The sequence below is a fragment of the Protopterus annectens genome, chromosome 5.part1, assembly GCF_019279795.1.
Source record: "Protopterus annectens isolate FY-2018-M chromosome 5.part1, PAN1.0, whole genome shotgun sequence".
NCBI lineage: Eukaryota > Metazoa > Chordata > Ceratodontiformes > Protopteridae > Protopterus > Protopterus annectens.
This window is the reverse complement of record NC_056736.1, coordinates 736657502-736684745: the sequence shown is the minus strand read 5'-3', so window position 1 is coordinate 736684745 and position 27244 is coordinate 736657502. Positions and strand designations below refer to the sequence as shown.

Genomic DNA, 27244 nt, shown 5'->3' with positions numbered 1-27244 from the left:
TATATAGGGAAAATGGAAAGAACTCTCCATAGGAGAATTTATGAGCATGTTTATGCTATTAGACAGAAAAATATTAACAATGCCCTTTTTAAGCATTTGATAGTAATGGGGACTGTACACATTTCTTATTTGGGATTTTAGAAATAGTTGAGATGAATCCGGGGGGGGGGGGGGGATTGGGCAAACACACTTGAGAGAACATACATGAAATGGCAACTAAGGTTGAATGCCACCCATTCCCCTGGGATCAATGAATATGTTTCAGTTATGCCTTTTTTAAAACATAGAGCTCTTGTTTTGTAAGTTATTTATATTGAGTTTTTTTTAAAATATATATATATATATATATATATATGTTTTTATATAGTAATTATTATAAAGGGTTATTTTAATAGCTAATTACTTGTATTTAAATGCATTTTTTCTATTGGCTGCTGAATTGTATTTAAATGTCTGTTTTTTTAATTGTTTTATTGGTTCTGAAGAAGTCCAGTGTGTGCTGGACGAAAGCGCTTGACTATTGTTGGATTAAACTGATTTTTTGGACTATTGTTGGATTAAACAGATTTCTTGAAAACTACAAGTTCGTTTTTTTGCACCACTGGTCTGTCTGGCAGGAAGGTGTTTTTCTTGTTTTATGAGTTTTGGTTGCCTTGTACACCATTTTGTTTTTGTGAGATTTCGTTGTTCTGTCATCTTTCCTTCTTTACTTGATAGTTATCAGGAAATAATTGAGAGTTTCAGCCAGTAGAAATATTGATTTGCCTTTACAATGGACAGCAGTGTCCTTTAGTGGCAACAGGTTTTCAGGACAAAATGCAAACTGTTCTGTCTTATATTACGGGTGGAAAACTGGCCCATGGATTTACTTGGGCATTACTGCATATACGGTGGTAAAGACCTTTACTTGGCAGTATTGCATGTCCAGTGCTAAAGACCTTAACTTGGGTGGTATTACATGTACAATGCTAAAGACGTTTACTTAGGCGTTATTGGATGTACAGTGGTCAAGACCTTTGTTTGGACATTACTGCATATACAGTGGTACAGACCTTTACTTAGGCAGTACTGTAAGTACAGCAGTTCAGACCTTTACTTGCTTGATACTGCACGTACAATGGTCCAGACCTTTACTTGGCAGTACTGTAAGTACAGTGGTTCAGACCTTTACTTGGTTGGTACTGCAGGTACAGTTGTATAGACCTTCACTTGCAGTACTGTATGTACAGCAGTTCAGACCTTTGCTTGGTTGATACTGCATGTACAATGGTACAGACCTTTATTTGTGCAGTGCTGTAAGTACAGCAGTTCAGACCTTTAATTGGTTGATACTGCACATACAATGGTCCAGACCTTTACTTGGCAGTACTATAAGTACAGCGGTTCAGACCTTTGATACTGCATGTACAGTGGTACAGACCTTTACTTGGGCAGTGCTGTAAGTACAGCGGTTCAGACATTTACTTAGTTGATACTGCACATACAATGGTCCAGACCTTTACTTGGCAGTACTGTAAGTACAGCGGTTCAGACCTTTACTTGGTTGATACTGCATGTACAGTGGTACAGACCTTTACTTGGGCAGTGCTGTAAGTACAGTGGTTCAGACCTTTACATGGTAGATACCACATATACAGTGGTACAGACCTTTACTTGGCAGTACTTTAAGTATAGCAGTTCAGACCTTTACTGGGGTGGTACTGCAGGTACAGTTGTACAGACCTTTTCTTGGGTGCCACTGCATGTATAGAGGTAAAGACCTTTACTTGAGTGGTACTACAGGTACTGTGGTAAAGACCTTTATTTGGGTGGTACTGCATGCACAGCGGTAAAGACCTTTACTTGGGTAGTACTACAGGTACTGTGGTAAAGACCTGCCCTGTTCTCTACTACACAGAAACTGAAACAAAACTGGAAAGGCAGGTTAGGACAGGATTTAACACGTTGACTGTAAAAGAATGTAAACATGTCCATGGGGCTGAGCATTTTAGCATGTGCATGGGTAGAATTCATATATCTAGAATGTTAGATTTAGGTTATTCTCAGTATGTGAAAGGCTAGGGTTTGTAGAGCTTACCCTCAAGTCAACAGATGTTGGAGAAACTGTAAATAAGCAACTGTGCAGTCACAGATTTTTATATATATATTCCATTTAAATGACAGCATCTTGATGGCAATTACAGACTCATTTCTGCTGGTCATTAGCCTCACCTGATTGTCTTTCTTTTGCTTTTAATGCTGTTTGCAAAAAGAAAATATTGACTTGTCAATAAATGTATACTGCATTCAGTATCCATATATTTCCCAAGTTATTGTTGTACATTTTAATCTCTCTCAACTATTTCCCATTGCCTTCTGCTTAGTATGCACTTAATGCCTTATAATTACCCAGATATATATTCTGAGTGCTTTGCAATGAATGATTACGCATTTCTTTTGATATTTTTGTTGAGTGATGTCTTTAACAATGTTTCATTACTCTCTTCTCTGTACTGAGTGGAATTTTTCTCTCTGGGCCCACACTGAAAAGGGACTTTTTGGCTTAGCCAGACCAACCCAGTAAACAAATGAAGATAAAATAAATAACGGCAACCTTTTAGAGAGCTTTGGAGTCTTATATTGAGGCTGTAATTATCCTGAAGTATGTCTGCTGTTAAACATAATGACGTTACTGCTGGTTCCTGCCTCAGTACTTGGTAGTGAAGAATAAGTGTGGTCTTTGTCTCCATGTCATGGATACGTACACCATGTAGATACTTGTGGTCTTGTCTCCATGTCATGGATACTTACACCATGTAGATACTTGTGGTCTTGTCTCCATGTCATGGATACTTGCACCATGTAGATATTTGTGGTCTTTGTCTCCATGTTGTGCATACTTACACCATGTAGATATTTGTGGTATTTGTCTCCATGTTGTGCATACTTAACCATGTAGATATTTGTGGTCTTTGTCTCTATGTCATGGATACTTACACCATGTAGATATTTGTGGTCTTTGTCTCCATGTTGTGGATACTTACACCATGTACATACTTGTGGTCTTTATCCCCGTGTCATGGATACTTACACCATGTAGATGTTTGTGGTCTTTGTCTCCATGTTGTGGATACTTACACCATGTAGAGACTTGTGGTCTTTGTCTCCATGTCATGGATACTTACACCATGTAGACATTTGTGGTCTTTGTCTCCATGTTGTGGATACGTACACCATGTAGATACTTGTGGTCTTTGTCTCCATGTCGTGGAAACTTACACCATGTAGATACTTGTGGTCTTTGTCCCCATGTCATGGATACTTACACCATGTAGATATTTGTGGTCTTTGTCTCCATGTCATGGATACTCACACCATGTAGATACTTGTGGTCTTTGTCTCCATGTCATGGATACTTACACCATGTAGATGTTTGTGGTCTTTGTCTCCATGTTGTGCATACTTACACCATGTAGATACTTGTGGTCTTGTCTCCATGTCATGGATACTTACACTATGTAGATATTTGTGGTCTTTGTCTCCATGTTGTGCATACATACACCATGTAGATATTTGTGGTCTTTGTCCCCATGTTGTGCGTACTTACACCATGTAGATATTTGTGGTCTTTGTCTCCATGTTATAGATACTTATACCATGTAGATACTTGTGGTCTTTGTCTCCATGTCATGGATACTTACACCATGTAGATATTTGTGGTCTTTGTCTCCATGTTGTGCATACTTACACCATGTAGATATTTGTGGTCTTTGTCTCCATGTTATGGATACTTACACCATGTACATACTTACACCATGTAGATACTTGTGGTCTTTGTCTCCATGTCATGGATACTTGCACCATGTAGATACTTGTGGTCTTTGTCTACATGTCGTGGATACTTACACCATGTAGATACTTGTGGTCTTTGTCCCCATGTCATGGATACTTACACCATGTAGATATTTGTGGTGTTTGTTTCCATGTCATGGATACTTGCACCATGTAGATACCTGTGGTCTTTGTCTCCATGTCATGGATACTTACACCATGTAGATATTTGTGGTCTTTGTCTCCATGTCATTGATACTTACACCAGGTAGCTGGTTTTGTCTTAACCTTCCTCTCTTGTGAACAGAATTGTAAAATCTGTTAGGCGACCTCTAGGGAACAGAATATATTTTAAAATTTGAAGCTAGAAGGAAAGTGTGTGTGTACTGAACTGAAATAGAATGCAGTTAAATGAATGTCTGTACATAACATCAGTGACTCGAGTATGAGATTTCAGGTGATGACCTCGGGCACTTGTAATCAATGTTTTGCAACTGCTTTTGAGCTAGAGTTTTATATGTTAACGGTTTTTGTATTTGAAAACAACACTGCAATTTTACAACTTGACTGATTTAAGAAAGAGCAAAAGTTAATTGCCTGTGAGAATGGGGTATTTAAGGAGGATGACAGATCAAATATTAATCTGTAAATGAATGTTTAATAAGAGGTAACAAGACCTGGATAACTTTAAATGTTTACGTAAATATAGTATACTTTTCCTTGCTTTTGTGGGGTGTTATCTGAAACTGAGATATGATAGGAACCCCTTTGTGAAGATAAGAACTCATAATTTTGAAACATGATTTTTTAGTGTGTTTTACCCCTTACCCTGATGTACAGCAGCATGAGAATTATTATATATGAAGTCAGAGGGTGTGGAGGGACACCCACACAAGATGGAGTACAGGACAACAGCCCTCATACAAAAAACACTTTTAAAAAACAGGCTTTCAGAATTATGAAGAACTACAACTTAAAAAAGTGGAAGTGCATTTTAATTTCCCTTTAAGTTTAGCTTTTTGTTACCTTAAAAGATTTGGAGTAAATATTTATGTACTGCTGAGTTACATTTTTAACTGTGAGATAGCCACAGGGATGATAAAAAATTAATTATCTGTGTTGAATATTTTGTGAGAGATGTATGGCATGGTCAGCTAGGATGTAACAATAAATGGACTCTAGCAAAATACAGTCAGAACTATTAGTAGGCCGAAGTACATTGCTCTACTAAATAAGAAAATACATTTTGTAAATAAAAACAGTAGCAGTCTGCTAAGACTATAGTGGATTATGATCAGGTTGCCGTTTGTAATGAATATATTTTGTGTTCGATTCATGGCTGCCAAGAAATTTTCTCTCGAGGTAAATCTTGACTAGTGGCCTTTTTTCAAGGGAGACCCAATGTAGTATTTCTGTTACTAGAGGAAATTTGGCCAGTGCTTTGGCGAAATGTCCTCTACCACCAACTCAAACAGATGGGACCTTGGTTTAATTTCTCATCTGAAGGACATCCCTTTTAGTATTGCAGCAGCCCCCCCTTAACGCTGCATTATAGTATTAACACTACAGTCACGTGGTGTGGGAATAGAACCCACAGCCTTCTTGTATTCCAGTACCAAAAGCAAGTGTGCTGTCTGTTGCACCACTGACACTGTGCTACTGACTTTTCTTTCTTTTTTTTAACCCTACATGGCTGGTGCAACTTCTCAACTAAGTGATCTGACCTGATTATGCCTAATTTGGCCCCTGCACTCATTCTTCAAGAGGCTGTTAGCTAGCTGCGCTTTCTTTCTGCTCAAAGACTCTGAGACTCAGACTTTTGGCTGTCATGGTTCTTACCTTTGTACTGTGCTACCTGGCCAGCTAAGGGTGTTCCCAATGCTTGCTGTGGTTTTTTTTTTAACATAGCAATTTTACCTTGCCTGCAAATAACGTGTGCTTGTTTTTCATCACTGGTGATGCTCGGTTTCTATTTCTCAGTGTTCGCAGTGTTTTTTTATTTATTTATGCTTTACTGTATTGTTTTCCCTTTTAAGATACAATTCTTAACTGCATCATCATGTTTTAGTTTTTTTTATTTATCATTACAATATTTTTTTCTTTCATTGTTGCTCTATTTTATCTCCAGTTAGTGTTTAGTACAAGGTTTGGCAAAAGTTGAAGTCCTGACCACTTTCTCTGTAAAGATTATATCCGTTGTATTTCTCCAGTGAGTGGCATGGGTTACTTTTAATCACAAGGACTGTGCCAGATTTAGTAAGGCTGCTAAAACAAGAAGGTTAAATGCCTTTACAAGCACATCTTCATGCAGTGGTGTTTAATAAGTTATAGAACATATAAGCTAAGTACTTGAATCAGAAATAGAACAAAAAAGATGACAGCAGAACAAGTAGACAGAAAAACAAAACTCTTGCAAAAATTCCATTATGTTTCTGGTTCTTAAGAAGAAATGCTCTAGAAATCCTTATCGTAGGGAAAAACAGCCTTTCACAATAGATGAAAAAAAATCCTGAGTTGGTAACGGAGGTTAAAAACTGAAGCCCCAGCACAGATGGAAGTTCTGAAAACTCACTGTAGTTCAGGAGGCTGTAATTTTGTCTGTTTTTCATGACATGAGGCCCATTATTTTGCTCTGGAAGAATCTCCAGATCAAGTGTCCTTTGAGGTTTTCATAAAACTGAAAAATGGTACAGACAGCTGATGGAGTGCTCTGCTCACTGTCTGGTTAGACCTTTGATGGCTTATAAACCAGTGCCAGTTGTGACTGACTGTAAGTGGTTAGCAGAAGGGATACAAGTTATATGCAATAAAAAAAGAAACAGTCCTGAAAAATAATATAAAAAAAATTGGGGATCTAGGATTGGGACATGAGAACGGGGTTGAGATTTGTGAGGGTGCTCAGGATATGAGCTGTTTATCCTGGAATCAACAAGAGAATTGGGCAGTTCATATTAGAACATGGGAGTCTGCAAGAGAATGGGGCAATTCATATTAGAACATGGGAGCTAATGAAATGAGACTGTAGAAGAGGAGGCAACAAGAGACCTGCCAGACGGTATGGGGTGGTAAAAGTTAGGGTGGAGAAAGGCAAGAGAATAAGATCTTAAAATCATTAATCCTACCCCTGCACAAAGGGCAAACACAACCGATCACTCAAACTGTAGACCCATAGCCATGTTCACCTGCCCATCAAAAGTCATAAAATAATGCATCCATTTGCAGCTCCTCAACCATATTCCTTGACTCAGCATGGCTTTAGACCAAACCACATACCGCTACTGCACTAATAGACTTCTCAAAAAGCATTAATCATGGCCACAATACAGGCAGTGTAGTATCTATCCTCTTGGCCCTGTCTAAAGCCTTTGACACCGTCTGTCATAATAAACTGCTCATCAGCTGGGCTGCCTTGATCTCTTCTTTTCCATTCTCTCTTGGTTCCACAGCTAAATCCAACAGATCTCAAGCTGTTAAATGTCAGTCTACCTTTCTACCAGTCTCTCCTGGGGTTCCCCATGGAACCGTACTAGGACATCTACTGTTGAATATTTATCAATAATTTATACACTGCCTCAATACCCAGTGATGATGCAACCCTTATCCGCTCTCCCCAAAATCCCATTCTTCTCCAATAGGTCACCCAGGATTCATTCCCCTCCATAGAAAACTGTCTAGCATACTTACTAAACCCCAAAAGGACAAAACTCTTTTTCACTTCTAAGTCTTATACCAAATGCAAAGCTAGCTTTGAGATCACCTCTGCAAATAACACACCGAGGTAGTATCCAGTCCTAAATTACTAGGGGATAACATCATATCATTTATCCTCCATATCCAACAAGCAGTCAAAAAACATAGCAGAAGTTAGGTTAGCTGTATAGATAATAACAATGTCTGACTGGAAGCAGCCAGATAACATGAGCATCCACCTTCCTGCTACCTACACTGCTGTATATGTCTCGTATTTTTACCAACCTCCAGTTCACCCTGACAACTAAAGTAGGGCTATAATAAAATAGCTGAATTTGTTTCCGACAAGCCATACTCTACACATCACTGTACTACCCACAGCCACTTGAACTGGCTTGGCATATCTCATCTCCTCACCTACTCTTACCATCAGTTTGCACACAGATTGATCTTTCACCCCAACAAATGCCCCAGTGTAAGCACTGTAGTGCAACTCCACTCCACCAATAAAGCTATCCACCCTACTGACAAACATCTCACAATTCACAAAGCTCACTGCAAAGCAGGAAATGCTCTTTACTCCACCTGCATCTCAGAATCCTGGAACTCAATTCCCCCTGCTATGCCTCTGCTATTACACAGGCAAAAGTATTGCTAAGCTACCTCTCCTATGTACACATACATGTCAGCAACTTTCTCTTCTCTCTCCTTTTCTGTCTTCTACTCTTATGATAAACTGCATATAATTATATCTGACCGAATGTGCTACTACTGGGCCAGGCAATGGTGCAGCAGTTAGCATTATCGCCTTACAGCAAGAGGTTCTCCGGTTCGGTTCTCTGCTGGGGTGCCTTCTTTGTGGAGTCTGCCTGGTCCTCCCTGCATTCACTTGGGTTTCCTCCCACATTCCTAAGACATGCATCTGGAGCGTTTCTCCCTGGGCCCCCGCTGAAAATGGGCTCTGTCCCAGTAAACAGATGTTAAAATATACTTAACTGCACCCAGTGAGGATTATGTTGCTGCAAAATAAACTTGTTTCATGATTGTCTGCTTTATTCATTGTCACTTTGTATGTAATGCTGCTAATGTCACTTGAGCATTCTGTTTATTTAAGTACTATTGTAAATAGTTCTTGTGGGACTTTGTATGTTATGCTGCTAATTGTTTGAGTACCCTGTATGTTGTATACATACTACTGTTATTATTTCTCATGGAGCTTTTCTCCCTGGGCTTCTGCTGAAAAGGGGCTTGTTTGTGGACTTTCCTGGTGAACAAATGGAAATAAAATAGTAAATAAGTAAAATAAACATGTGACGAGGTAAGACATTGTTGGAGGATTTCAGGCCAAAAGGGTGACCCTGTGTAAAGTGAAGAAAGAAAGTGTGAGGTGCAACCTTAAAAGGTAGGACAAGGATGAGAAACCCAGGGTGGGAGGATAGATGCAAAAACTTGTGACAATGGAGAAACAGAACCAGAGTTGGTCAGACACAAACCAACACTGCCAGGTGAACCAGATGACCAGATGGAAGTGCGCTGGGAGGGTCAAGCAGCCAGATGGGAAAGAGAGAGGACAAAAGCGATAGAACAGTAATAAAGTAAAGGGTGGGGAAGGGCTTACAATACACAAAAGCGATAGAACAGTAATAAAGTTAAGGGCGGGGAGGAGCTTACAATACACAAGCGATAGAACAGTAATAAAGTAAAGGGCGAGGAAGAGCTTACAATACACAAAAGTGATAGAACAGTAATAAAGTAAAGGGCGGGGAAGAGCTTACAATACACGAGATAGAACAGTAATAAAGTAAAGGGGGAGGGCTTACAATACACAAGCGATAGAACAGTAATAAAGTAAAGGGGGAGGGCTTACAATACACAAGCGATAGAACAGTAATAAAGTAAAGGGCGGGGAAGAGCTTACAATACACAAGCGATAGAACAGTAATAAAGTAAAGGGGGGAGGGCTTACAATACACAAAAGTGATAGAACAGTAATAAAGTAAAGGCAGGGAAGAGCTTACAATACACAAAAGCGATAGAACAGTAATAAAGTAAAGGGCGGGGAAGGGTTACAATACACAAAAGCGATAGAACAGTAATAAAGTAAAGGGCGGGGAAGCTTACAATACACAAGCGATAGAACAGTAATAAAGTAAAGGGCGGGGAAGCTTACAATACACAAGCGATAGAACAGTAATAAAGTAAAGGGCGGGGAAGCTTACAATACACAAGCGATAGAACAGTAATAAAGTAAAGGGTGGGGAAGAGCTTACAATACACAAGCGATAGAACAGTAATAAAGTAAAGGGTGGGGAAGGGCTTACAATAGAACAGGAATAAAGTAAAGGGTGGGGAAGGGCTTACAATACACAAAAGTGATAGAACAGTAATAAAGTAAAGGGCGGGGAAGAGCATACAATACACAAGCGATAGAACAGTAATAAAGTAAAGGGGGGAGGGCTTACAATACACAAAAGCGATAGAACAGTAATAAAGTAAAGGGGGGAGGGCTTACAATACACAAGCGATAGAACAGTAATAAAGTAAAGGGCGAGGAAGGGCTTACAATACACAAGCGATAGAACAGTAATAAAGTAAAGGGGGGAGGGCTTACAATACACAAAAGTGATAGAACAGTAATAAAGTAAAGGCGGGGAAGAGCTTACAATACACAAGCGATAGAACAGTAATAAAGTAAAGGGGGGAGGGCTTACAATACACAAGCGATAGAACAGTAATAAAGTAAAGGGGGGAGGGCTTACAATACACAAGCGATAGAACAGTAATAAAGTAAAGGGGGGAGGGCTTACAATACACAAAAGCGATAGAACAGTAATAAAGTAAAGGGGGGAGGGCTTACAATACACAAAAGCGATAGAACAGTAATAAAGTAAAGGGGGGAGGGCTTACAATACACAAGCGATAGAACAGTAATAAAGTAAAGGGTGGGGAAGAGCTTACAATACACAAGTGATAGAACAGTAATAAAGTAAAGGGGGGAGGGCTTACAATACACAAAAGTGATAGAACAGTAATAAAGTAAAGGCGGGGAAGAGCTTACAATACACAAAAGCGATAGAACAGTAATAAAGTAAAGGGTGGGGAAGGGTTACAATACACAAAAGCGATAGAACAGTAATAAAGTAAAGGGTGGGGAAGGCTTACAAAACACAAGCGATAGAACAGTAATAAAGTAAAGGGGGGAGGGCTTACAATACACAAAAGCGATAGAACAGTAATAAAGTAAAGGGGGGAGGGCTTACAATACACAAAAGCGATAGAACAGTAATAAAGTAAAGGGGGGAGGGCTTACAATACACAAGCGATAGAACAGTAATAAAGTAAAGGGCGAGGAAGGGATTACAATACACAAACGATAGAACAGTAATAAAGTAAAGGGGGGAGGGCTTGCAATACACAAAAGCGATAGAACAGTAATAAAGTAAAGGGTGGGGAAGGGCTTACAATACACAAGCGATAGAACAGTAATAAAGTAAAGGGCGGGGAAGAGCTTACAATACACAAGCGATAGAACAGTAATAAAGTAAAGGGGGGAGGGCTTACAATACACAAGCGATAGAACAGTAATAAAGTAAAGGGTGGGGAAGGGCTTACAATACACAAGCGATAGAACAGTAATAAAGTAAAGGGTGGGGAAGGGCTTACAATACACGTGATACACTTGTAATAGGTGACTCTATCGTCAGGCACACTGACGTCCCGCTCACCAGGCTGAACAAGGAGAAGGTCACGGTGAGCTGCCTGTCGGGCACTAGGATCCGCCACATAACACAAGCACTCAGGTCACTCCAAGGCAAGTACAAATATGACTCAGTCATTGTCCATGCTGGTGTGAATGACCTGAGACGTACCTCCCTGGACTACATGAAAAGAGACATAGAGGAGCTCTCTGAGCATGTAGCCCAGGCCGGTATGACCCTGACCTTGAGTAGCATCTTACCCTCACCAAGAATGATGCCACAATATGAAGACAAGATGATCAATTTCAACAATTGGCTTAAGTGTTGGTGTCATTCAAAGGGGATCCAATGCCTGTCAGCCTGGGATGACATGCTCGACAAGCCACGATGCTTCGCTAGGGACGGCTTGCACCTGTCACCCTTGGGCTTTCGGATATTGGCAAAGGCTCTTGCTACCCCCATAGTGCCTTTTTTAGGCAAGGCTCAAAAGACAAACCCACCTCCATAGGTATCACAAGGGATAAGAAACTAAGAGTAATGCTACTCAATGCCAGACGTCTAAACCTCAAGATGCACGCACTCAAAACTCTCCTTAGCATGGAGAACATCGATATCTGAGCAGTAACAGAAACCTGGTTTAAGGCTCCCGAGAGCACCCCAGCACTACCAGGTTATACGTCATACCATGCTTTTCGGCCCCAAAACTTGGACCGAACCACAAAAGGAGGGGGAGTATCAATATTCGTCAAAGATACCCACACCTCCAGGTTGGTGGCACAGCACGAAGCATCAGAGACTATCCATGTGCAACTAACTGTGGGTAAAACTGCCTTCCAGTTTATAGCCTGCTACAGACCACCCTCCCAAACACAGGAACCCCACTTGGCCTTCCTGAGAATACTGGAAAATATGAAGGTTTCTCCAAACACCATTATATTGGGCAACTTCAACTACCCAAACATAGACTGGGAGCATTACTCTAGCTCCAACACCCTAGCCCAAAGGTTCCTAGAATTTATAAACTCAAATGCTATGGAACAACTTGTTACCACTCCCACAAGAGGGGAAAACATACTGGACCTGATCATCACCAACATGGGGACACTATGCTCCAGACCAGAAGTGTATCCCTCACTGGTAATATCAGACCATAAACTAATCTCACTGGATATTCACATCCCGACCCCACCCCCTGCCCAGAAAACCACAGTGAAAAACTTCTCTAAAGCAAATTTCACATGCCTCAAAACCAAGGCGAAATCCTTCAAAGCCCCCGGGCCTGTGGAAAATACGTCCCAGACCGCAGAATCCTTTATAAATGCATTCTATGAACACCTTCAGGAATGCATGGATCATGCAATCCCAAATAAAACCAAGACCCAATCCTCCAAAGGCAGACGTCCTGTCTGGTGGACCCCAGCCATAAATAAACTATACAATAGAAGGAGGAAGCTACTACATGATAGAGCAAAATCCCAAAAAGGGAAGGCATCTCTGATCAGTATTAGCAAAAAACTACGGGCACTCATAAAATCGTCTAAGGCCAGCTTCGAGAGAAAAATTGCACAGGACACTAAGGATAATCACAAGACTTTCTTTAGTTATGTTAGGAACCTGGGTGGGAATTCCCAGATATGCTCAGAATTAGTCCAAAATGACAAAAAATACACCGAGCCCACAGACATTGCCAACATCCTAGCTGACAGGTTCAGTGCAAACTTCTCCCCCCTCTCCCCACCAAAAGGGCAAATATCTATCCTAACAGAGTGCTGCCCCCCTGACATCTCAGATGCTCAGGTAAGAGCCGCCCTCTCCAAAGCAAAAAACACAGCATCAATGGGACCAGATGGTGTCCCGGGCTGTGTCCTACATGAACTCCAAGAAGAGCTAAACCCAAATATAAAACTACTGTTGAATCTTAGCCTTACTACAGGATATGTACCCAAAGAGTGGCGTACAGCAACAGTGGTCCCTCTCCACAAAGGTGGTGCCTCAACGGATCCTGGAAACTATCGCCCCATAAGCCTGACTAGCTTGGTCTGCAAAGCTATGGAAAGGATCATCATGGACCTCATAAATAAAGATATTGGGGACCTACAGACACTGGATCCTACCCAGTTTGGCTTTGTTAAGGGCAGATCCTGCCTCTTAAACCTGGTCGATTTATTTGAAACAGTCACCAAGGCCATTGACGAGGGGAAGGTGGTCCACACAGCCTACCTGGACCTCGCAAAAGCCTTCGATACAATACCCCACTCGGGCATTATAGATAAGCTCACCAGCTTAAATATAAACCCCTATGTCACTAGATGGGCTGCAAACTGGCTCAAGGACAGAACCCACATGGTTAGAATTGCTGGAGCCATGTCAGACTCCAAACCAGTTACAAGTGGCGTCCCACAAGGCTCAGTCCTGGGACCTCTCTTGTTCGGTATATTTCTCGGCAGTACAGGCCAACACGGAAGGACTGTGGCTGACCAAGTTCACAGATGACTGCAAACTGGGCGCCATAATCAACTCTCCAGCCGAAACAAGCATCCTCCAAAAGGGCCTCATAGAAACAGACAACTGGTGCCAGAGCCATGGCCTCAAGCTAAACGCCAAAAAGTGTATAGTCATCCCCTTTGGCAAAAACAAAGTGCCCACAAATTACCACATAGGTGGTAATCCATTAAGTACAGAAGAAGTCATTAGGGACCTGGGGACCCAAGTTGATAGCAATCTCTCATTTGACAACCACGTGGCCAAAGTGGTTAGAAAAACATTTTATATAGCCCACCTAATCATGAAGGGATTCACATCTAGATCAGGGGAGGTCATCGTACCAATTTACTCATCCTTCATCAGGCCCATAATTGAGTACAATGCCCCTTTTGGGATGTACCTTACCAGACACCTGCAGCAACTGGAAAGACCCCAAAAGTACCTCACCAAGAGGATCAAAGGGCTCAAACAGATGCCATATGCTGCCCGGTTAAAGAAACTCCAGCTCTACTCAGTGGCATACCGCCTGCTCAGAGGCGATCTGTGCCTGGTGCCTGACGTATAAAGCCATGTCCAACCCAGAATTAATGGACATGCTGCACCTCAGAAAATCCAAATCCCATCGAGCTACGCGCTCGAGCGACTTGAACCTCAGCACTGAAATAAATAGGACATGCTGGCGGGACAGATTCATAACCCAGAGGCTCCCTTCACTCTGGAATAAAATCCCAGTCCAGGTTAGGCAGAGTCCCACATTGACTCTCTTCAAGAGGAATCTTGATGAGTGGATGGGAGATCATAGGTTTACCCCGGCTATCACTTCTGTGTCACTGTTAGACAAGAGGCACAGTATACTAACCTCAAAAAAAGGCATAGCAAAATTAATTTAAAATGGGTGGCGAAAGCCAAACACACTCTGGCTAGGCTTATAAATGCCCTAGGGCAGATAGCCTAGTATGAACCTATGAACCTATGATAGAACAGTAATAAAGTAAAGGGGGGAGGGCTTACAATACACAAGCGATAGAACAGTAATAAAGTAAAGGGGGGAGGGCTTACAATACACAAAAGCGATAGAACAGTAATAAAGTAAAGGGTGGGGAAGGGCTTACAATACACAAAAGTGATAGAACAGTAATAAAGTAAAGGGTGGGGAAGCTTACAATACACAAGCGATAGAACAGTAATAAAGTAAAGGGTGGGGAAGGGCTTACAATACACAAGCGATAGAACAGTAATAAAGTAAAGGGTGGGGAAGAGCTTACAATACACAAGTGATAGAACAGTAATAAAGTAAAGGGGGAGGGCTTACAATACACAAAAGCGATAGAACAGTAATAAAGTAAAGGGTGGGGAAGGGCTTACAATACACAAGCGATAGAACAGTAATAAAGTAAAGGGGGGGAGGGCTTACAATACACAAAAGCGATAGAACAGTAATAAAGTAAAGGGGGGAGGGCTTACAATACACAAGTGATAGAACAGTAATAAAGTAAAGGGGGAGGGCTTACAATACACAAAAGCGATAGAACAGTAATAAAGTAAAGGGTGGGGAAGGGCTTACAATACACAAAAGTGATAGAACAGTAATAAAGTAAAGGGTGGGGAAGCTTACAATACACAAGCGATAGAACAGTAATAAAGTAAAGGGTGGGGAAGGGCTTACAATACACAAGCGATAGAACAGTAATAAAGTAAAGGGTGGGGAAGGGCTTACAATACACAAGCGATAGAACAGTAATAAAGTAAAGGGTGGGGAAGGGCTTACAATACACAAGCGATAGAACAGTAATAAAGTAAAGGGGGGGAGGACTTACAATACACAAAAGTGATAGAACAGTAATAAAGTAAAGGGTGGGGAAGGGCTTACAATACACAAGCGATAGAACTGTAATAAAGTAAAGGGTGGAGAAGGGCTTACAATACACAAAAGCGATAGAACAGTAATAAAGTAAAGGGGGAGGGCTTACAATACACAAAAGCGATAGAACAGTAATAAAGTAAAGGGTGGAGAAGGGCTTACAATACACAAGCGATAGAACAGTGATAAAGTAAAGGGGGAGGGCTTACAATACACAAAAGCGATAGAACAGTAATAAAGTAAAGGGTGGGGAAGGGCTTACAATACACAAGTGATAGAACAGTAATAAAGTAAAGGGTGGGGAAGGGCTTACAATACACAAGCGATAGAACAGTAATAAAGTAAAGGGTGGGGAAGGGCTTACAATACACAAGCGATAGAACAGTAATAAAGTAAAGGGTGGGGAAGGGCTTACAATACACAAGCGATAGAACAGTAATAAAGTAAAGGGGGGGAGGACTTACAATACACAAAAGTGATAGAACAGTAATAAAGTAAAGGGTGGGGAAGGGCTTACAATACACAAGCGATAGAACTGTAATAAAGTAAAGGGTGGAGAAGGGCTTACAATACACAAAAGCGATAGAACAGTAATAAAGTAAAGGGGGAGGGCTTACAATACACAAAAGCGATAGAACAGTAATAAAGTAAAGGGTGGAGAAGGGCTTACAATACACAAGCGATAGAACAGTGATAAAGTAAAGGGGGAGGGCTTACAATACACAAAAGCGATAGAACAGTAATAAAGTAAAGGGTGGGGAAGGGCTTACAATACACAAGCGATAGAACAGTAATAAAGTAAAGGGGGGGAGGGCTTACAATACACAAAAGTGATAGAACAGTAATAAAGTAAAGGGTGGGGAAGGGCTTACAATACACAAGCGATAGAACTGTAATAAAGTAAAGGGTGGGGAAGGGCTTACAATACACAAAAGCGATAGAACAGTAATAAAGTAAAGGGTGGGGAAGGGCTTACAATACACAAGCGATAGAACCGTAATAAAGTAAAGGGCGGGGAAGGGCTTACAATACACAAGCGATAGAACAGTAATAAAGTAAAGGGGGAGGGTTTACAATACACAAAAGCGATAGAACAGTAATAAAGTAAAGGGCGGGGAAGGGCTTACAATACACAAGTGATAGAACATTAATAAAGTAAAGGGTGGGGAAGAGCTTACAATACACAAAAGCGATAGAACAGTAATAAAGTAAAGGGAGAAACTGAGAATAATGGTAGTGAAATGGACAAGAAACAAAGGACAGGTTGTGTAGGGAACGAGAATATAATTTTGCTGGATGTAGACTTCATCACAAAGGAGAACAGGCATCTAGGCAGGTTAGAAACCAGAGACCAGGTTTCAGTGAAAACTGTTCTTTGTAGTTAGAATCATTAAAGCCTGGAAGGGAGTGACCAGAGTAATCCCTAAGTGGAGAAGTGTAATCATGTAATGGAGCTTGTATGCCTGACTGAGTAATTAGAGGAGACAGCTGAGGTGGCAAAAAGCTGGTATGAGGGGTGGCAGAAGGATGCCAGGAGAAGGGAGCCGAAGGTAGCATTTGGAAAGTCTTATAGTATCAGCACAGCTCATAGAGGAAACAGAGAAACAGGGACTGTAACATCTGGCTGCAGCAATGGCTAAGAGAAAGTTAGATCTTTTAAGAGGGTGAGGGAAAACATGGCAGAGAGATCAGCTCTAAACATGAGACAGGCTCCATCTTAGCCCAGAAAGGACTGTGGTACTTGGCTACTGGGTTAGAAATGTACATTTCAATGATTATACCTTTAAACTAAGGTGGAAGGGAAGAGAAGGTGACAGCAGTACAGGTGGAGAAGTTGCAAGCAGCAGTGCAGGAGAGGCTGGTGGACATTGCTGGTATCTCAGAAACATAAGCCAGAAACAAGAGTTGGGTTGGATATAGCTTGTCTAGGAATGACAGAGAAGGGAGAAATAGGGTAGGGTGTGTTAAGTCGTACATTACTTTAAGAATGAAGACAAATACAGTTCTTTCTCTCTTTCAGTGGCTTTTATTAACTACAGTACACACGTGCGGGAGCCTCATGGAAAGCACAGGGAGACTCCCAGAACAAAGGAATAAACAAGCTTATATACTGGTGATATTACTGACAATACAAAAATAGAGAAATGAACCAATTAGACCATTATACAGGGCAATTAACCAATCAAAGGTTTACCCGTAAACCTAAGACAATTCACATCATCATATTTCTAGGCAGACAGAGAGAGTCTGATACACTTCCATAAAAGGCACAGTTTCCTGCTTTCAGGCAGGCTCTTGTTTGTTCAGTGTTTTTTCATTACTCACAGTTCAGAGTTCACAATACTCAGTACATCTCAGTTTATACAAACTGTAACATACTCAATTCCCTTGAACACATGCTTTTTGACTGTTCATATTCTACAGGTGCAAGCTGCATAATGGAAGGCATCATGGAGAAGATAGTACACCGAAGCGGGCATGGGGCAAGACTGCAGCTAGGGTTAGAAGCTACATTAAGCGCCCTGACAGTTAAGCTAGAAGAAAGGGGGGAGATGATAGATTAATATAATATATCATCCAATTGACACAGCATGGAAGGAGGAGAGACTGGAAGAGAGAATAAAGGAGTGGTTAGGAGAAAGAGGGGAATACTCATGGGGGATCTGAATCTGCCCGAGGGGGAAGACTGGTAACATTTTTGGAGGACAGCAGTCTCTAGGACATGCAGCATGTAAGTTAATGTGTTTTTGTGTGAGCAAAGCATCCTATGCAGATGGCTTTGCCTCTCCATCTTTCTTCTTAGAGTAACTAACTGAATCCAAAGTCTTTGTGCTTCAGTGGAAGGAGGATTTCCCCAGACTGTGATCTGCTTCAATTCTGAGTTTCACATTTTCAACCCTTTTTAAACTGTTGTTCTCATACAACTGCTGAGTTAAGACTTGCACTAAGCTGCACTGATTGCAGTGGCTGGAAAATGAGCATTAGTGATAGCCACGCAGTGACCATTGAGCATATCACTACCCTATCTCATTCCTGGCAACCTTTGTCTAATTCCATCAATATATCCAGAAGAGGCCAGATGGCTTAATGGTTAAGGTCTTCTCCTCCCATGCACAAGGTACAAGGTTCAGTCCTAACCTCGGACCAATGCCTGTTTTTGCATGTTCTCCCTGTCTCTCAGTGGGGTTTCTCCAATGTCTGAAAAACATGCTGAGCGTTTCCATCTCAAACTCACCAAAGAATGGAGCTGTGGGCAGCAGCACAGACTCTACATGGTGCCATATAGGGGGAAGAGTTGTACAGACCAACCACTTTGGGCATCTACTGTGGTGCGCACTATCCTCAAGATAGGAGAACATGGATCACAGACTGCGCGCTGTGGCAGGGCTAGTCACTTGATGTAAAATATGGCTCTAGGTTATTCAGTCATGTTGACTAATGTCACCAAAAAATGGGCATGGGTAGTTACTGGTGATAAGTGGGTTGAGGACCCAGCCTACTCTGAGCCAAGCCAGGGACCTTTGCTAATGGTGGGAGGGGTATATGTGTCCCTGTTGGCCAGTGTGTGCCCACCATAAAGCCCAGCAGCCCTTGGTCAGTAAGCTACTGACCGGCCGGTGTCTAGTTTCCCAGTCTGGGTTAGCTGTGTTGAGTGAAAGCTGAATGTAAAACCAACCAACCTGACAAACATGAATTGAGAATTGCTATGCTTAATGTAGGTTCACTCACAGGACGCAGCTTGGAAATGGATGACATGATGATACGGAGGAGGCTTGACATCCTCTGTAGCCAAGAGAAGAGGTGGAAGGGCAGTGCAGCAAAGCCACTTGGCTTGGGATCCAGACCATGCTACTCAGGTGGGGGACAGGCTAGAAATGGTGTAAGAATTGTGGTAAGAGAGAGGCTTCAGAAGGCAATGAGGGATATCATCAGAATTAATGACAGACTCATGGCAATCAGACTTCGGTGTAGTAATAGGGCAGTATTCATAATCTCAGCCTATGCCCCACAGCAGGGTTGTGATAGTGAGGAAAAGAGTGCATTCAGACAGCAGTTGCAAGACCTACTAGATAAAGCAGGACAACATGAATTGGTGTTGATAATGGGTGACTTGAATGCACATATCAGGACAGAATAGGATATGAGGACTGCCTGGGTCCACATGGGTGGGGCAACAGGATTAAAAAAGGAGTAGCCATTCTAGACCTCTGTCTGGTAAATGGCTTGATAGTAGCCAATACATGGTTCAGAAAGAGAGACAGTCACAAGATCACATACAAGAGTAGCCAACATGCAACTCAGGTATACTTTCTCCTAGTAAGAAAAAGGCACTGGGATATAATCCATGACTGCAAAGTCATCCCCAGTGAAACAGTCAGCCCACAGCATAAACCACTAGTTGCCACAATCAGCTGCAAGCAATGATCAGAGAAGACTCTAAGGTCAACAGAGACCAGGCTGAACACCTGGAAGTTGATTGGAGAGAAAGTAGAGCAGTTCAAGGGATTACTCAGGGCTCTAGCAGCCCAAGAAGAGGAGGAAATAGGTGGAGTTGAACAAGAATAAGCAGTGCCTATAAACAGCATGTGTTAGGACTACAGAAAAGATATGTGGCCGAGCCAGGTATAGAAATAAGGTACATAAGGAAAGCTGCTGGTGGAAAGCAGAAGTCCAGGAAGTCATCAAAAGAAAGGAGGAGTGCAGGAAGAAGTGGGAGATAAAAAAGACTGACCAGGCTAGGATGGACTACTGGTTGGCTAACAAAGAAGCTAAAAAAGAAGTTGCAATAGCAAAGAATAGGGCATTGGAGGCACTGTACCAACTTCTGGAAAGTGACTCAGTAAGGGGCACAAAGAAACTATATCAGTTTGCAAGGCAAAGACAGAAAGATAAAGAAGATAGTCAGACACCCTTCATAAGGGATGCCAGCAACAACCTGCTCACCAGTTCCGAGGGCATCAAAGGTAGATGGAAGGAGTATTTCCAGCAGCTTCTGAATGAAGAAAACCCCAAAGAAGCTGTACCGCCCCAGAAACAGCCTACGATGAGAAAAGAGGAGGAGCCCACCTTAGAAGGAGTAAGAACAGCACTAAGGAAGATGAAGTTAGGGAAAGCAGCAGGCTCAGATGAGGTCACAGCTGATATGATGAAGATGCTGGGTGAGATAGGGGAGAAATGCCTCCTGAGGGTACTAATAGTGTGGAGAGAAAGGTGTATCCCAGATGACTGGAGAATAAGCATACTCATGCCAGTGTACAAGAACAAAGGGGACATCCACAACTGTGGGCAGTACAGAGGCATCAAACTCCTACCACATTGCACGAAAGGTCTGGAGAGGGTGATTGATAAATGGATACGTATGGTAGTAGAATGTAAGATGGGAGATGAGCAGTTTGGATTCAGATCAGAATGTAGCCCAACTGACCTGATGTTTGCATTGAGACAGATATTTGAGAAGAAGCTTAGAGATGAGGAGAGCGTCCAACTGGGCATTCCTAGACTTGGAGAAAGTATATGACAAGGTCCCAAGAAAGCTGATCTGGGCAGTACTGCAGTGGTTTTAAGTCCCAGAAACATTGGTAGAATTAGTGTAGGCTATGTACAAGGACCCAGTGACTGAAGTACAAACAGTGTTCGGCCTCACAGAGGGGTTCCCAGTCAGAGTGGGTGTAACCAGGGTTTGGCTCTGAGCCCCCTGCTACTCATACTGGTGATGGACTACATTAGCAAACAGGTTGGAGGTGATAGACTCTGAGCTAGAACTTCAGCAAAGGATAGGAGAATGGAATGCAAATCTGAAGGCACATAGGATGAAACTAAGCACAGGTAAGATGGTGGTGATGACAACAAACTGGGGAATCAGAATTAGCTGAGATAGAAGGGAAGATAGTGGAACAGGTAAACAGCTTTAAGAATCTGGGAGGGGTGGTTGAGAAGGAGAGTAGTCTGAATGAAGAGGTCAAATCTAGAATCAGAGGGTCTGCAGCCAACTGGCCTAGAGTATCTGGTGTAGTCTATGACAGAAGAATGCCAAAGAAGCTGAAAAGTAAGGTACAAGACAGTGGTGCGACCAAGTACTACTGTATGGTACAGAAACCTGGGCAGCAAAGACAGAACAGTTAAAGAAGCTAGAGGTGATGGAAATGAAGTACCTGAGAAAGGTGGTAGGATGCACACTGTGGGGCAGACGAAGAAATGAGGACATAAGAGCAGAAGCTAAATTGGCTCCAATTGCAGAAAAGATCAAAGAGAACAGATTACAGTGATTTGGACATGTAGAAAAGCAGAAGACAATCTGGTGAGGAAATTTTGGGACAGACGGGAAGAAGGTAAGAGGAAGCGAGGACGTCTAGCAAAGAGGTGGACAGATTGTGTGAAAGATCTGTGACAGTCAAACATGAGTGTTGAAGGCAGGAGTGTGGCACTGAATCGAGAGAGTTGGCGACAGTTAACATGATAACCCCATGTAGAAAAAATGGAAAAAAGAGGGCCGATGATGATGATGATGATCCAGTACATCATAAATAAATGTACAATGGTAAGATGTCTTTAATTCAGTTAGCTTTCATTATATCACCCTGCACAGATTGTTTGGAATATGTTAAGTTTGTTTTTACTGCTATTTAGTTTTCTGTTAAGAGTCTTACACTGGTGAAAAAAATACTGGTGAAAATCATGAAGTGACACCATTGATTGAAATGTGCTACAGTTTATAGAAAATTACCTTGCAATATTAACAGGAACAATCCCAGGGCAATACCATACAAGTGAACAAAGTGGTCAATAAGATGCCTAGCCATGGACACTTTTGAGTAGACACACTTAAAAAAAAGTTCTTGCCACCTTTTTCAATCACTTAACAGCTATCACTTCCCAAACTGAACAGGACCGTATGTAGCCCTGGTGTAAATTTGTGTCTACCCACACAGTCAAGACTAACGTTAAAGGTAGCCAAAGTAGTACTTTGTTTGACCTGTTGTGGTAACGATACTGATATACCTCAGACTGGCAGTAAGTTGAGTTAGGAACCTGCCCCTCGACTGAGTCTTGTATATTGGTTGATGTATGTTTACATCTCTAGAATGGGAATTTGTAACTGCACTGGTTTGGGGAGGAGATAAGAAGTCAAATAGTATTTGGTCTTTCCTGCTTCAAAAAGTGAACTCCAGGTCACCTCAGAGCAGCTGTTAGAACACTGCTGATGTATCTAGATAGCCGAAGGATTTAAGGCCCTTCATTTTCTTTGTCAGAAATCTTTGGGGCCATTTCATTTGAGTGATTTGCTTGCATATGTACATATCGAAGGGGGTGTTGTATTCTTTGATGGGTCTGATAAAAGAAGAGTAAAGCGTTGGGATGATTAACTTGGATCTTGAGGATATTCCTATGGAAATTAACTAGATCAGATAGATGGATTTCTTGACTGTGATGACAACATGATGAACAAATTAAGGGGAGTTGCCCCCTTAATTACGTATGTCTCTCATAACGATGCCTGTCTGAAGAGGAGTATCATTTATAATGTATGAGGTGGGAACAAGTTTTTTTGCTAAATGTTGCACCACTAAACCTTTTTGCATTTACCTGGGAGACTGTGTGTGTGTTAGATCAGGTATGTTTGTATTCAAGTCATTGATTATACTGTACAGTGGATGAACTGATAACGGTACCCAGATTGCAGTCATCGGCAAACTTCTTCAGCCGTACTTCTGGGATATTAGCTTGGAAGTCTACAGTATAAATACTGAAGAGCAGAGGGCTCAGCATCGAACCCTACAGTACCACCACTACTTATAATTTTACTGTCAGAGAAGGCACCGGCAACTTTCACAACTTAAGATCTTTTGGTTTGCTAGTTTGCAATCCATCGTTCACTGTTGTGGGTTACATTAAATTTATGTAAATATTCAGTAATACTAGCAATGGAATGTATTCTGTAGGCATCTCACTGGTATTACTGGTGAAATAATGTAGTTTCAGAATAGAATACTGTGATGAAAGAAAATATTTCTGTGTTAGAAATTGAAGCCAGTCATTAATGAAAAGATAGATGTTGCACTTGTATTCATTAGGCTACTCTTCTGGACAGGTTTGTATAGTTGATTTAGTACTGAAGGAAGGAACTTTTCTCCAGTTATTTGGACACCAGCAGTATGACTGTCCTTTTCCCAATGATGAACCAGACGCTAGTATGTGGAAGGATGAGATTAGAGCGCCTTGGTTTGAGCCCAGATGTTAGGAGAGAAGTAAATGGAAGTACCGGTGACGCAGTGACATCGTTTTTTGCTTTTCAGTTGTTGAGAACATTGTAGTGAATTGGAAAATAAAAAAGCCTGTGTATTTGTTGACTAAATATTTGGGAAAAATAACTGTTCAAGTATATAGTCCTGAGTTTTAGTACCCTACAGTCTGGTTTTATCTTTATATCTTTAGTCATGGAATGAAATATGCAGTATGTATTTAGAATATTAACAAACACAAAGAAATGAATATTCCTTTAATTAAATGCATCTCAGAAATTAATTTGATCTTGAGGCAAAAATAACTTGTCCTACAGCATTAAATTGAGCAGTAGTAGTTCCCATACTTTCTGTGGGTACTGATGAACCCTGGAGCATGACTTCTCTGACACCAGTAGTTGCACCATGGTTTGTCACCGACTACCATCAAGCAGTGTGAAATACAGTAATGTAAGTCGAACCTACCATAACAGTAGATGTTTGAGGGATCACTGTTGCAGTAGCTGCTCATTCCCTCCACCCCCTTGTTTTTGGTGTGTTTTTTAAGTCAGGGTGTGGGCATATATTTTTTGTTCCTAGCATTGCCCTTTCAGGGCTCAGCCTCCCTCTGTCTGATGGCAGAAAAGCTCTGAAGGGCATGTGCCCAGACTTGTCTTTTAGTCAGCTTAACTTGAGCTGCTTGACAGTTTGGGTGTATGGAAGGTGTCCTGAAGCTTTGGTAGCAGGACAGTTGTTACATCCTTGACAGCATATAACCCATATAGCTAAGGCTAAGGTTAGTGCAGCAGTGATTAATATGGAGAGCTTCGTAAGGTTCTTACTACTTACCAGTCAGTCGCCATTTAATAAAATAAGTCAGACAGAGAGATGTCATTACTTAAGAATGTGTACAGCATACAGTGCCTATTTTATAAATGTTGTGTTACACAAGTGTTGTACCCTTACTGTCATGTCTGTTGTTACACTTCAGTTTTAAATGAACATGATTTCTGTCTGCTTTTAAATTGCATATTCATATACGTAACATGCACTGTCGGTGAGTTCACCAGTTCAGATGTTTTGGTTTATCAGGCCTTGTAACATTGTGTCTCACATGGTGCTCTTTTATGTATGAGCTGGAGTTTTTAAGAACTGAGTTTACTCTTTTTTTTTTTTTTTTTTTTTTTTTTTTAATTTTATTTCAGGCGAATATCGTTGGCCACTCCCCGACAGCTCTTTAAGTCTTCCAACATGACTCAGCGCTGGCAACGAAGGGAAATTTCCAACTTTGAGTATCTGATGTTTCTTAACACCATAGCAGGTACTGTTTGTATTTGTCAGAACATTCACTACACTAAGTTGTAGTTTGCACTTCTCCCTCAGCGATGTAGCCATCATATTAAACTACACTCAGAAGAATTCATATTAAATGTTGTTATGACAGACTGCAAATTGCTCATACTGTATGTTGTAAGGAGGAGGTCGATCCATTACCAAATTTCCACACTAATTTTTTATTGTGCGGGTTCTGTGCTTCCTTTATTCCATGTCCTCTAATGACAGCTTTGTAAAATCTACGGTTATATTAGAAAGAACAAATCAGTGATTTAGAGAAATGTCTGGAGGTAGAATGTAATTGCAAAGCTGCACAAGTGTCCTTCCTTCAGTTACCCTAACAGCTAAACTCTGACTTTTTTTTCTGTTAACAAAAACTTGTAGTTAACAGTGCTGCATCCATGCAGTTATATATATCATTGTAAGGAGTTATTTTGCATTAAGCGTACTGTTAGATATGTAGTGTTCCATTCAAACAGTGTCGGTAATTTGAACTTAAAATGGACATATTTTGAACAAGACATCAAGGGTGACAGACCACAGTGACAAGTAAATGTACAACGGTGGACATGAGCAGTGTTCTGTTACTGTAAGCATGAAAGATGGTCTGTCAGGTAGTGGTATGTTGTAGATGCAAAGTACTGTAATAGCTACACAAAGTTCTGATAATCCTGTAGAAATGGAAATGATTCATTTAATTTAATAAGGCAGTTTTAATAGAATATGGACAGTGAAAACTTTGTTAGCTACCAGTTATGGTGTCAAAATGGTGTATGCCTTTAAAGATATGGTTAAAAATCAACCTTTCTTGTAATCTGAAAAGAGGTAAAGTGGCTTAAATAGGCTTATAATTTTTTGCAAGGTGTGAATGACACCTTTTTTGCACAGAAATATTGTGTTAAAGTGCATACTGACTTGCATGTAGAGGCCATTGGAACATTTTTTAATAGAGTTTGTAGAGGCTCTTATGTTCAGAAGAGGTTTGACAGGTTATGACAGAGAAATCCATTGGCTGTTAAGAGACCGTAGGGCTTTTCCAAAGCAGATAAGGAATTCTGGCCATGGTAGTATAGCTGCTCAGTGATCATGCTGTCCGGCTGTAAGGTGTGCCCAGTACAGAGCAGAGCTGAAGTCTGGCATGGGTTTGTCAATGTATGTTAATGTGAGAGAGAGGAGTGTTGAATTGGATGAGACAATCAAACATACCTCTGAACTACATTGCACAAGAATCATGGAAAAAAACAAAAATAATGAAGGACAAAGGCAGAAAATCAGGGATACAATTTAAATATTGCCGTAATTCACTTAGAACGTTAGTAAAATAACCGGTTTTGCATCAGTATGCATTTTTTGAAAATTAAAAAAGTGAGAAACCCCAGTTATTTACCAGAAAATCAAAAAAAAAGGGGGGGCAGGACAAAAATATGAGCAGAATCAGAGAACAGCCGAGATGTGTGCAGTCAAATAGCTCAAAATTGGGGCTGTTACATGAAAGTGTTTCTCTGTGTACACCCTTGGAAGTGTTCAGAATCTTGGGAGATCTTTAAAAATGCTGCCATCGGACCTCCAAGTATAGCAGTGCTTTGCTCTTTTCATGCTGCTGTAACTTAGGCATTTGTGGTACCAGTATTTGTTCCATTTGGGTAAGGGCATACTGGATTTTAGTCAGCTGAGTTTATGCTTCTGGAGGGCGTCATTTTCTTAGGTGAGAGGAATTAGTCCATAGTGAGTGTCTTCCAGATGTACAGAAGGTAGGTATGAGCAGAATGGTCAAAGTCTGATGGATGTGATGTGCTGTGTAAACAAGAGTAGCAATTGTAACAAGAAGGGTTGGTATAAGAATTCAGTCACAAGGGCTTGTAACAAGAAGGTAGGTCTGACTGATTTTGAAAGTACAGAGACTATGTTATAATGGCTTTCCTTATTGTTTGTGCTAATCAGAGTAGCTGTACAAAACTGTTGAACTAGTGATCTCCAAAGATCATACAATACTGTCTAGGTTTCATGGATTGCATGCAGAAAAACAGAACTAAAAGTGTGTGGTTTAATTAGAGCATTCCTATTTCTAAACACGCGTCACAGTTTCAATTAAAACTAGATGCTTATTTAGTATGAGAGAGCAGCTGTTTCAAGAGGAGACCCCTGTA

General features: G+C 41.1%; 1 protein-coding gene across 1 annotated transcript in view; it reads left to right on the top strand.

The window, feature by feature from the left end:
• The window catches only part of NBEA (neurobeachin), a 4581458-nt gene that overhangs the window by 3730632 nt on the left and 823582 nt on the right, over window positions 1-27244 (top strand). Inside the window, exon 50 of the mRNA XM_044072852.1 lies at window positions 24968-25083. Coding sequence (XP_043928787.1) covers window positions 24968-25083 — 116 coding nt within the window. The remainder of the gene's footprint in view (window positions 1-24967; window positions 25084-27244) is intronic.